Raw genomic sequence first — 13,719 nt, 5'->3', positions numbered from 1 at the left:
TCAGAGTGACTTTCTGGAAATGTGCCAGTGCACAGCACCATCGGCCTCTATGTTTTCTCTTTCTCTCTGAACAACAGGATCACCTACTATTATATTTGTGCATGCTGGCATACGCAGGCAGAGTACTTTCTATGTTTTGCTGTATCTTCACAGATGTTATTCCATTTAATTTTCATAATAACCCCCTGAGGAAGGTGTGATTATTCCTATTTTACAGGCTCAGAGAAGTAAAGCAGATTGTCCAAGATCACTCATGAGAAATGGAGAACGGGAAGAAGAACCAGACTGCTTTGGGGGTGCAAACCCAGAGGTGTCTGGGGTCCCTATTGATTACAACATGTTTCTTTCTTTTTTTTTTTTTTTTAAAGATTTTATTTATTTATTTATTTGACAGAGAGAGAGATCACAAGTAGACAGAGAGGCAGGCAGAGAGAGGGAAGGAAGTAGGCTCCCTGCTGAGCAGAGAGCCTGATGCGGGGCTCGATCCCAGGACCCTGAGATCATGACCTGAGCCGGAGACAGTGGCCCAACCCACTGAGCCACCCAAGCACCCTGATTACACCATGTTTCACCCCTCCAAGTCCACCACACACAGGCTTTGAGGACTTCAGTCCTCAAATTTTGGCCCAGAACATAGGATTCCCTGTTTTTCCCCAACAAGGTTTTCATTTAGGGGCTACTGCTTGAAGGGAGTCAAAATAGTGATTACCACCTCAAAGTAGACTTGTTACCAGTTTTATGTGATAAATTCCAACAATACTGAGAAATTTAGAGTCTGAAAGATTGTAGTCAACCGTTTGGGGAAAAGGGGAGAAAATTTCATCCCTTCTTTAGTGATCCCAGACAATGGTTTCGCAGGGGTTGGCCAGTTGTGTCTCTGTTAGTGTGTCGTTCCTGTCCTGCTACAGTTTGAAGGGGTAGTTAGTTCATTTGGGATTATTTTTCTGTGTCTGCATGGAGTGCTGTGTGCGTGTGTGTGTGTGTGTGTGTGTGCACATGACTTGGGTACCTGCCATTTTTAGGGCCATATTCAGAGATTAAAAGAAGGGATGCCTCAGTGGCTCAGTCGGTTGAGCATCTGATTCTTGGTTTTGGCTTAGGTCATGATCTCAGGGTTGTGGGATCCAGCCCTTGCAGTGGGCTCCACACTGGGCATGGAGCCTGTTTGATTCTCTCTCTACCCCTGCCCCATGCTGGCACACTCTCTCTCTTTCTCAAAAAAAGAGAGAGATTAAAACAAAGGATGATGGGATGATGCTCTTCCTCTTCTTGCTTCTACCTGGAAGGCATCTGGGTCTGGTGGATGCACACTGTAGATGCACATGTGCTTGTGGGTGCATGTCTACATTTTAGCACACCCCTTCTCTCATCCATAGAAGTAACAGTAAAACAGTAAAGAATGCACCTGATGAAAGCCTGGTAGTGCCAGATAAGAAGGGTCTAGAACCTGCCTTCCTGCAGTGTCAGGTATAATCCTCTTCCCACCCAGAGAGACGTAAAATCAGATGGCTGTGCTCTGTGCTCCAACATCCTTTCTGTTTTCTTAGTAAACAAGCTGTACATCAAGCAGCAGGCCTCCCAATGCTACATGTGTTGCCTCCACACGTTTGTTTTAATCCACTTAATAGTCTTCTCAAACACACACACAAAGGCTCACCCCTTGTTTGTTGTTGTTGTTGTTTTCACAGTATCATTTGAGAAACAGACCTACTTACTGGATATCTCCTGTCTCTGTGCTTTGATATCTCTTTCTTAAGTTTTTTTTTTTTTAACTTTTCAGAATTTAAATATTATGATTATAAAAAGTTAAAAATACCAGGCATTGAAGCTGAACTAATTTATAAAATCACCAAGGGCTATAAAAAACTGGTAAAATTAACTGTCACATAAATGCACCTCTCTGCTAATAGATGGTGTGGTTTGAGAGAATCTGAATCTGGCCAACTCTAAGAACCACTTCCCTTTGATGTGTGCTCACTTTAAACATTTCCCTGTCTAACCCCCTCCAGGGACGAGGTACAACATTCAGACAGAGCTCTGATAGGTAAATGAGCAGCCTTAGGAGTTTTGTTTTTATGTACGTATGAATGTATATATTTTAAGTTGGCTCCATGCCCAGTGTGGAGCCCAACACAGAACTTGAACTCACGACCCTTAGACCAAGACGTGAGCTGAGACCAAGAGTCAGATGCTGCACCAGCTGTGCCACCCAGTGCCCTGCCTTGGGAATTTTAATTTTTTTTCTATCTCCTCTCCGTTCCCTCTCCTTCATGCACCTGTGTCTACCCTCAGGGACTGTACCTGTTGAAATCCTCTGCATCCTCTAGGACTGAACTTAAATGCTATGTGTTTTCCTTCTGCTGTTGTTGATCTTACATAAATATATATAATAATGCAATATACAAATATAAATCACACCCTTGTCTGTGTGCCTTCACATTCTCCACTTTTTTCTAGTGCATTCTACTAGGCAGGAATTGTACACATCCATTCCTGATCATCCTACCGGCAAGAATGTTCACTAAGGGCAGAGAGACATCTTTGTGCCCCTCCCCTGCCAAACTCCACTACCAGCTCCACAGGTGTGGAGAGAAGAAATATGGGGAAAATCAGATTCTGCATTTTTAAAATTCTACTCACTTGTAAAGATATTTTTCCTCATGAAGCTCTCCTTAATTTCCTCAAATGACAGTTCTATCCTTCTCTGAAAGGCCCATCTGTAACACATATTATATTATTCTCCATCTTGCGTTAATAATTGTAAGCTCTACATTCTTCCTTGTTATCTCCTCTTCCAAAACTTAAGCTCTTTCATTCATGAGGGTAAAGCCCATGGATGATGTATTTACATCCTCCATATCTTGTATCCTTGTATCTATTAGAGCACAAATACATACTTATGGAAGGGGAAGATTTTTATGATTTTAAAATATATCAAAGTTACAAAATATAACCAAATTTATAAATCAAATATATTTGATTAAATATAACCAAATTACAAAATATATTTCTTTTATTGGGGAAAGATGGATCAGTATTGGTTCACATTGGTCCTCAGCTCTTGGTTTTCCTTAGTAGCTCATCAATTATTATTTTTTAATTACCATTTCAACTTTGGACTTAGATGTTCTAACCATTTGTCTTCAGATTCTTGCAAATCAGTTCTTCCAGAGTATAAATTTAGAAGTCAAATTTATATACTGGACATCTATAAAACATATTTTAAAGAAAGCCTATTTCAGAACTGTAACTTTTTGATGATATTAAAGTATAGCAAATAAATGAATTCTGGAACACTAAAAAGAAATTTTAAAAAAGTATATCAAATAAATAGCTTGATATTTTCATATTATTTCCATAGACTAAATAATAATAGACTAACTAGAATAAATTCTTACTGAAATAGGACAGAAACCAGTCTTTGTGCAACCAACTTAAATATATTACACACACACACACACACACACACACACACCCCACTGAGTTTCACTTTTAAATTCAATCCCCCTTATAAGTGATATGGTAGAGGTCCTTTCCAGTCTATCCATAATACAATTAAAGTTAAAAAAGGGAAAGGCTGATCAAAGCCTTGTCAGGATGAAATCACAATTTATCCAACAGAAAATTATATACATGGACAAAGATGTAAGTCATTCGCTATAAATTAGATGCACAACCATTTGTTAAAAAGCAGCACTCAGTGAAAGTTGGCCCATTTTATATCCTTTCTTTGATGGTTCAGTTACCAAAGTACAAAAATAATTTCATTATATGTTGCTTCCCCTATAAAATGGGTCAGCAACATGGACCCTAGGCAGGGTGTTACATGTGGCCATCTCATAGTTGTGTGTCTTTGGTAATGAGGTTTCTGGTTGCTTGATTTCATAAAGATCTTTAAAAGGAAACCTATGGCCAAGACAGCTTGCTAATGATAAAGTGCTTGGAAACAGACCGTTGGAAAGAGCACATATGACACCATGTGTTAGGTTCTTCTGCAATAAAATCAACAGAATAGGAATGTGGGTATTAAAGTCAGAGGCCCATTCACTTGTTGGGTTGCCCAGAGCCTATACCCAAGGCCATGGGAACCAAGGGGGGGAGGAACATGTGGCCCCAGACATGAGGGCACATGGTCAGGCTATTACAACTGGCTGAATTTCTGCCCTCATCTTCAGTAGTGTTCCCAAGAGAGCAAAACCTCAAACCTCAGCTGGAGTGAACCAATGTTTTGTTTTGTTTCTAAACAAGTGGGATGGAGAAAATGGCAAATTGAGGCACAGAAAGACCTATTTAGGTAAAACAAAGCATTCTTCTTCCTTACTTTTGACCGTGAGGTACATGGACTTGCTGACGTCCGCGCCCACATCGTTGCTGACCTTGCACAGGTAGTAGCCGCTGTCTTCCTCCACGACATGCTTGATCAACAAGGACCCGTTGCTCAGGACCTGAATTCGGCCATTGAGGGCAATGGGTTGGAACTGGGGAACCCCAGCACCTGGAGGAGAAGGGAAAGGAGGGAGAATGATGCAATGTGATGCACAGTGAGCTCAAATTCACCCAGACGAGTAATGAGAAGGGAGGGGAATTTACATCCAGAGGGCAGTCATGGGATCCACCATTTTTTTTTCCCCCAATGTGGACATCCCTGTTTGGAGAGAAACACATTTACTTCAAATGACACTATTTTGAACTCTGGGATAAAGAGAAAGAGACCTTAAAGGTCATTTCTATACACACACACATACACACACACACACACACACACACACACACCCCAAATCTGATGAGTGTTAAGTAGCTGATAAATTATTCAAAGACATCGCCATGCAACAAGCACAGTGGTTGTCTCTCCTGAGACTAAATAGAAGCCTTGTGTCCCCAGGGAATTCATATGTGGATAAACAAGGTATTAACCAGCTACATTGCTCCCCCCTGTGTGAGGGGCATTGGTTGGGACTAGAACGGTATGATTTAAGATTTGAAGGGCTGACAGAGCTTCTCTATTTTGCAGCCTGAGTCTGTGGATTTGGGGAGAGGGTGCAAGGGTGAGGACCAATTGCATGTTCCTGGAGAAAGCCCACAGCATGAGCCACGCACATGCTCTAGGGAGGGCCTGTTGGTCTCTGTGGCCCCAGATCCTGTGTGGGAGCCGAGCACATGTGCCATCACCATACTACTTGTGCGGGAAACTTCAGCCTTTATATCCAGGGATGGAGAAGGAAGATACTTCCTCCTCTTGTCTCTATGCCAAACTGATCACTTACCCATTGGCATCCCTCAGCCCACAGTGACAGGGACTGCGGCTGCGCCTTCCCTTCCTTCATTTCTACAACTAGTGTCTCAGCCCCACCAAAGGGATGAGGGAAATCTGTACTGTATCAATGGGACACTTCAGACTGAATAAGAAGGACAAGCAGAATCCCTACAACAGGTGGTTTCTGCAAGCAGAACTGCTACAGAGGACATATGAAAACATGAACTTAAAAAAAATAGAGTTCCCCGACGGCTAAGGATGGAGGAAGACACGAAAGAATGCTACTTTCGTTCTAACAACGAGAAAGAGAGGCTGTTAATCTACAAATCACTCTTCTCTGAGTAATTCAGAAGGTCATAGGTGAGTAGGTAAACTCAGTTGCAGAGAGTTAAAAGTCTGGCAAGGACGTGTGGGTCTATAAAGAACTGCATCTTTGGCACGGGGTGGGAGGCCAAGGACCTCGGCACGAAAGCAGACAGGAAATAAAGAACTGGAAGTAAGTGTGACCCACCATGGTCTCGACTTCCCTTTCATGCACCAGGGCCGGAATTGAATAAAATATGGAGACACACCAAAAAAGCAAGAAAAAAGGACCAGAAAGAAAAGTATCAACAGAATTTGGCATGGAGCTCTCTCAGACAGGGCTTTTATGGTAATTATGATTAATAATAAACAGGTGGGGGTTCAGAAAGAATCCTAAAACTATTAAACTATGAAAGAGACAAAAATGATAAAAACAAAAACCACAGTATTAGATATGAAGAAATCCTTATACAAGCTAATCACTGGATTATACACAGCAGAGGAAAAAATTAGTGAATGTGAAGCTAGGTCAATGGAAAATACCCAAAGATAAAGAAAAAGTGCAAAAGAGTGAAAAATACAAAATGGATTGTCCTGGAGTTCTGAAACTATATCAAATCTTCTAACATTGAAAATTAGACTCCCAAAAAGAGAAGAAGAAAAAGAGCAGAAGAAATAAGACTTGAAATACAGAAGACTTGAATACCATTATTAATCAAGTTGATTTAACCAACATTTACAGAACTCTGTACCCCACAATAGCAGAAGACATACTGGTTTTGAGGGCACATTTGACACTTACCAAAATAGATGATATTGTTAGATGCAAATGTCAATAGATGTTATGAGGTAAAAATAATACACGTTATGTTCTATTTCCGCAGCAAAACTAAAATTGAAACCAGTAACACAAATATATCTGGAAAAACACCCAAATATCTGAAAACTAAACAACGCATTTCTCAATAACTCATAAGTCAAAGAAGAAATTACTACAGTAATGAGAAAAATACATATATTTGGGTTGAACAAAGATATAAAAACACCACAACAAAATTTGTGGGGTGCAGCTAAAAGTGATAGATGAAAGTTTGTAGTATTAAATTATTATATTAGAAAAGGAAGGAGAGCACAGATTAACTATCTAATCGTCCACCTTAAGAAGCTATTCTGAGAAGGGCAAGGAAAACCCAAAGTAAGGAGAAGGAAGAGAATGATAAAGAGGACAACTGAAATCAGTAAAATACAAAACAGAAAAACAATAGAGATTACTGATTTATAAAGCCAAAAGCCAGTTTTTTTCTTTGAAACAAACCCATATCATAACTAAGCCTCGAGCTGGACTAATGAGAAGAGAGGACAAAATTTACAAATAAGCATAATGAGAGAGGTCATTGCTACAGCCCTTACTTGAATGGAAAGGATGACAGCAGCGTATCAGGACTAACTTTGCGCCAATGAAAACTTAGATTGAATAGATACATTTCTTGAAAGGCACAAACTATCAAAGATCAATCAGGGAAAAGTGGATGAAGTTAATAGTCTTATATCTACAAATTAATTTATACTTTAAAAACCTTCCACAAATAACATCGGTTTCAGTAGTCAATATTACCTAATACTTAAAGAAGAAATAAAACCAATTTTACACACTTACAGAAAATGCAAACTCACTTTACAACTGATTTTATAAGGCAAGCATCATCTTGATACCACAGTCAGATGAAAAGCATATGAAAAAAAAAAACAACTACAACAACAACAACTAGAGACCAATATTCCTAATGAACACAGACATAAAAATCCTTAATGAAACAATACCAAATCAGATATATCAACATACACAAAACAACGCATCATGGCCAAATGAGATTTACTTCAAGAAGGCAAGTTTGGTTTAAATTCAGAAATTAGTCAATGAAACTCATATCAACAGACCAAAATAAAAACACAATATGACCAACTGAATAGATACATTTTTTTTTTTTTTACAGAATTCAACATCCTGATAAAATCTCATAGCAAATTAGGAACAGAATGAGTTAACCTGATAAAAGATTTCTATAGAAAGCTCATAACTAAATCATATATAATCAAAAAGAACCTCCAAAAAATTTCTAGAATCATAGTGAGCTTAGCAAAGTCATGGCATATCAATATAAACAATTTAAAATTAATTTTATTTATACATATATTAGTTATAAGCAATTGGAAATTGAAATTTAAAAAAATAATACATTTGCATCAAAACATGAAATGTTTAGAAATTCATTTGAAAAGATATGTGGGAGTCTGGCCCACTAAGGACTACAAAAGTTCTTGCCAGCAATTAATGAAGACCGAAATAAATGGAGCATGACACCATGCTCCTGGATAAAAATTCTCAATATTTTCAGACAGTAGGAGGAAATCTTTTTTCATAAAGAGCTAAGTAATAACTATTCTAGGCTTTGTAGGCCACATTGTTAAAACTACACACTCTGCCACAAGAGTAGCCATAGAAAATACACAAATAAAGCTGCCTAATTGGGCCCCAATAACATCTATTTAGAAAGACTGCTTGTGGGCAGGATTTGACTTGTGCCCCACATCTGGCTGACATCTGGTTTAAAGGTATGGAAGAAGTAAACGGCTATAATTATAAATTTGGAAGGCGGAGGGCATACACATTTGGATTAGTTTTGTGTCAGGTATCTGATGTATGAAATATCATAACATTTTAAGTAGAAAACTTTAAATTTATCTTATTCATAAAGAATTCAAAAACAGAGATGAAAAGTATTAAAGACATAATAGTATTTTCCTAATTGCAACACATCAGGGCGCCTGGGTAGCTCAGTCAGTTAAGTGTCTGCCTTCAGCTCAGGTCGTGATCTCAGGGTCCTGGGATTGAGCCCTGCATCCAGGCTTTCTGCTCAGTGGGGAGCCAGCTTCTCTCTTTCCCTTACCCCTCTCTCTGCTCATGCTCTCTCTCTCTCCCTCTCAAATAAATAAAATCTTCTGCAACACATTGCATTTCACAGCATCAGCTACTATTTTCCAAAGTGAGACAAAATGAACAAAACCAATCTTATCCCTAAATCTGTTCACTCTTTGGGAATAAAGAAGTTGTCAAAATGTTGAAAACGCAAACTTAGAAACATGTGTAATATGTATCCCTTAAAACAATTCACGGAAGATTTTAACAAATGTTTGATGAATTATGAACATGCCAGTAAGTGAATGATTGGTTTTTGAAAAATAATTAATGAAAGCTATCTGCCAGCTTACTATGATGGTGCAAACTTGAGAATCCCATATCAGGCATCTGAGAATTTTTGATGAAACATTCAAACAGTAAAAAAATAAATTGTCCTCTTTTTTCTCAAGACCCCAATCCCATAATTTCCCTTCTTAATATTTTACAAGTTCATATAAAAATGTGCTTTGTTTTTACCTAAATGGGATTTATTGTTCAGTTACTGACCAACACTGGAGTGGCAGACACTGCACATAGCTATGATCACAAAAGACTATAGCCCCTCTTTCAATCATCTCTGAAGCTAGCGGCCTCACTGTGGGGAATGTGAGCTACCCCATGGAGAGGTACCTGTGTGTATGTCCTCCAAACATCCCTCTGTGAGGACCTGAATCCTGCCACACAAGAGTTAGCTTGGGAGGAGACTCTTCTCAGGTTGATCCTTGGCATGACTGCATCCCTGACCAACACCTTAATGGCAATGCTGGGAGAGACCTTGAACCAGAGGACTCAGCTAAGCCATACCCAGATGTCTAAACCCAGATATAAGGAGAGAATAAGTGTGCATTATTTCAAGCCACTAATTTGGGGATAGTTTGTTACAGAGCAACAGATCATCCATACACTGAGAAACTAGGTAATAAGGTAATCTTAAACCATAGTGAGCCCACAATATTGCTTTTTAAAAGATTTCTGGTTATAATTATTTTATGATTAGTTGACTTTCTTTCTTATTCCACAAGATTAAGGACCATGTTGCAAGGGATATCTCCATTTATTAATCAAGGCACTAACAGAGTGGAAGGTGATCTCCTACGTTAATGCTTGGAGTGAAAATCTGTACATTTAGTGTAGAAATGCACGAGTAACATGCTTACTGAAGGACACATCAATTTCATTTCAATCAGTGCTGGCTGAGGGTTCATTTTTTCCTCACACATGTACGTGATTGATCGTTTTGATCTTCATCAATAAAGTATATATCTCATTATTTTAATTTTCACATTTTAACTATTTTTTTTGCATTTTTCTTTGTTTTCGAGCATTTTTTCACAAATGTATTGGCAATTTGGATGTGTTTTCTTGGTGAACAGTCCATCCATAGGTTTGGCCTATGTATCTACTGAACTTTCTTTCTTTTCCTTCTTAATTTGCCAAAGCATTTTGGGTCTTAAAAAGCATTTCTATACTCCTATTTTACACAAATCAATTATTTTTCTTTTTTTTTAAAGTCAGGAATAGGTGTCAAATATTAGCAACTATTTTTCATTATCTGTTGAAATGATCATATGCTTTTTCTCCTATAAAAGTTGACCATTTGTTTTAAAATTTTGGTTTTATAAATTGTAAAATTCCTTTTCATGGATCACATGTTCTTTAGGGTGAAGATAAGAGGATATTAAGGAACTTATAATCAAAGCAAAAGCCTTTAATTTTTAAGTGCTTAAATTTGGTCCACATTTTGAAAATCTGTAAAGGCGATTGATGTCCTTCTCAACATTAACTGCAAGAAAGGAGCCAGATCTAGTCCAATGCACACAACCAAAAAATTCAGCCAAATGTAGGATTTAAGGAATATATCCATAAGTCAGAAACCAGGAAATCTGAAGATGCAATAGGATTTGTATAAATTACATAAAACTGTGTATAAAACCCTAAAAACTCTAATGGAATGCTGATAGAGTATGAGCCAGTTATAAGATCATTCATGTCAAAAAATGTATGTTTGCCTTTCCTTAAAGAATTTCCACCAAAAAAATACATGCAATATTTGACACATTTATACCAAAGAATTACAACATAGACTTTAACTGTGTTGCTAAGCTGTTTCAATTAAATAGCAGAAAAGGATTATCTATTAATTCCTATCTAGAGTGAGAGAAGCCTCTTCATTCCTAAAAGGTCTTAACTAAGACAGAAATAAAGCATAAATGCATTTGGAAAAAAAAATTAAATGTTTTTATTCATTAGGAAATGAACCTAACTTGAAGGGTCATACAATTTATTAATCTGATCATAGTTGCTAAACAGAATAATAGTGAACCAATTCATCTACCATAAGAATAGCAAGCCCAAGGGTTAGTATTTGTTTAATTTGGGGGAAGTAGACCTTGTCACAGTTTGATGCAATTATTGGTCATCCACTTTAGGTTCATCACTATTGTAAAGAGCAAAATTTAACATGGCGTGTACAATATTCAAAATTCTGTAATCTTATTGGCATGAGGTAAGCACTCTAAGTAATTAGCTAGAAGATACACTATAGCAGCCAGAAGTCATTAATTAAAAAGCTGTCGATTTTCTGTGGATAGCTAGGGTCAAGTGGGGACAATTTTAATGCTCTATTACACGAAAAGAAAATGTTAAAGCATTATGTAAGGCACATACTGAATTACTGGCTGTGTTAATGCTGTGTGACCTTTTTTATTTATGGAAAGATATGCTTAGCAGTGTTTCCAAGGACTGAAGGAGTGGTCACAGGGAAGAGAACAGCCAGGTGGCAGCAAGAGAACCCACTTGGAAGGCAGCAGTGAAGATGCTGATTGATTCATCTTTTCTTCCACTCTTGAGTCACTACTGGTCTGTAGCAAGAGAGCACTTGGCTAAGAGTCAGAACTGGAACTTACAGACTATGCCCCTGAGAAAATAGCTTATTTTCTCTGCACCCTTAACTTCACTGGATATGAAACAGGAAGAACAATGCATTTGTATGCTCTGTTGGTTCTTGTTCACCGAAGGCAGCAAGGCTGCATGGATGTGAGCATCCATGTCTACATAAGAAATGAAGAAGTTGGCCAACAACCACCTGCAGAGAGTCTCCAATATTTTTGATTTGAAGTCAAACAGAACAGTGCAAAGGAGATCTCTCTGTGCTCCCTGGGCTGCACCCAGATGTTTAGGCTGAGAGCACACCTCTCTCCTCACCAAGGAATGGAAGACACAATCCCTTTTATCCTTCTGGGAGGGGGTGGTGTTTCCCTGTGGAATGGGTTTGTTTTGCTTGCTCAGGGAAGTGGTTCTCCTCGTCTGGGAAGAGGTGGTGGATGGCAGGGAGTGAGCAGCTCCAAAGACAGATGTGGAGATGGAGGAGGGAGAGCAGGCAGCAGCAGCGGCAGCGCGCCTGTTCCAGGGGGAGCAGCTGCAAATGGAGCCATTGCTCAGTGACCAAGAGCTGAGCTCTGGTGCCTCGTTCTGGGGAAGATCCCAGAAGTGGACAGAGGTGGGCTTGGAGGCTCTGGTCCAGGCCCAGGCTCAAAGGAAGACGCTTCCAAGCTCTACAGCACGTGCGTGTGACATTTGTCTCTTTGCTCGCATGGGACATTCTGTGTCCATCCTCATCCTCCTGGTACCCTTCCGATCTCTTCCCTAGACTACAGGGACCTGAAGCCTGAAGAAAACTCTTTCCCACTGAATTGTCGCCAGGCTCTGATTAGATTTCACTGGCGAGAGGTACTTGAATACAGTTCGGAAGGAGCAGGGAGGGAAAACCTGCCATTCTCCTCCAGAAGCAACAAGCCGGGGCAGAGGCTGATGCCAGACGTCACTTCCCGGATAACGTCACTTCCAGGATAACGTCACTACCGGAAGAACATTTTCCCTGCTCTTGAGCCCACGGTGGCTGTAGCCAGAGACCTGAGTAGCTTCTCCTAGTTCCCGTGTTTCTGGAGTTATAAGCGGTAGCTGGTTTTCTCCCACCCTTCCCCAAACTTTTCATGCCTCTAATTCCTGGTGTTGTCTTCTCACAAATCACCACACCCTAAGTGGGACAGTGTCAGGGTGACCTGCTTTGTAAATCTGCATCCGAGTATGCTCGCCCTGCCATTCTGTTCCCTCCAGTCCTTTACATCTGCACCGCTGGCCCCTCTCCAGCGAAGACTGCCTCGCTTGGGTCGAGCAGCTTCATGCCCACCCCGGGCTGGCTACTGCTTGTAGCTCACTAGCTCACACACCAGCTTCGTGACTTTAACTCTACACCCCACTGGCAAGGATTCCTTTTTACTGTTCCGGTAGGCCGTTGGCCCCTCACTCACTCACCAGAAAGTAGGGCCATGGACTGACACCCTCAGCAGGGAGCTCAAGTGACTCCCTCATGCTGATGCCACCATTCGCATTGTATGGCGACTGTGGGTCTCAGGGGCCCCTGCAGCTGCATCCGCCCCAGGAGACCTTCACCCTGTCCCTGGAGCAGGACGTCCCCGAACATTTGCCCTCAGTGTGGTGAGAACAAGGAGGAAGAGGGCAGAGGGAGGGGCAGAGAAGAAGAGAGAAGGGAGGGCAAGATGGGCCTGGGGCCTCTGGTCCTGGGGACCCTACCAAGGCTCAGGGAAATTGTAGATTCTTTGGGTAGGGGTGGGGGGTATCTTGGAGCTCCTCCCAGGACCACTTATTTTAGCCCAGAAGAAGACAGGAGATTTTCATCCCTGGTGAATTTTACTCTACCATCAAAGGAAGGAAATAAGACAGTATGTTGAGTATCCAGCCTTTATTTTCACCACTATGTCACAGAGAGGCGTTGTCTTCTTTTTCGGGTTCTTTGAGCTCTTCCCCAGTTTTAATTCCAGATTATGGTGCTGCTGGGGACAGGGACACTGGATAACAGTTGGGCCCAAGAGCCTGGATGAACCTGATGGATGAACCTGGCGGATGAGCTTGAAGCAGGTGTTGCTGGACAGACCTAGGAGGTTTGCTATAGGTCCAGCAAACCAATGGCTCAGAAGAAGTTGAACTTGAGGTTAGAGACTCAGGGTTCTCTGCCCATGAAGGGAACAGGGTAAGTTGTGAGCCCAGGAGTGCCTGCACACATGCACACATGTTCTTTCTGTCATCCTGAGACACAGGCCTTGGGGACTATGGAGAGTCCTGAGATATCACCTTGACCTTGGGAGAAAAGGGCTGAGCAGGGTCAAGGTGAGGCATTTCAGGA

General features: G+C 40.5%; 1 protein-coding gene across 1 annotated transcript in view; it reads right to left on the bottom strand.

The window, feature by feature from the left end:
• Window positions 1-13,719, bottom strand: part of DSCAM (DS cell adhesion molecule) — a 655,321-nt gene that overhangs the window by 220,061 nt on the left and 421,541 nt on the right. Inside the window, exon 11 of the mRNA XM_032865305.1 lies at window positions 4,322-4,495. Within this exon, the coding sequence (XP_032721196.1) occupies window positions 4,322-4,495 (174 nt within the window). The remainder of the gene's footprint in view (window positions 1-4,321; window positions 4,496-13,719) is intronic.

This window comes from Lontra canadensis, unplaced genomic scaffold, assembly GCF_010015895.1.
Source record: "Lontra canadensis isolate GAN:19392208 unplaced genomic scaffold, GSC_riverotter_1.0 scaffold29, whole genome shotgun sequence".
Taxonomy (NCBI): Eukaryota; Metazoa; Chordata; class Mammalia; order Carnivora; family Mustelidae; genus Lontra; species Lontra canadensis.
Note: the sequence above shows the minus strand (reverse complement) of the source record. Positions and strands in the feature narration are given on the sequence as shown.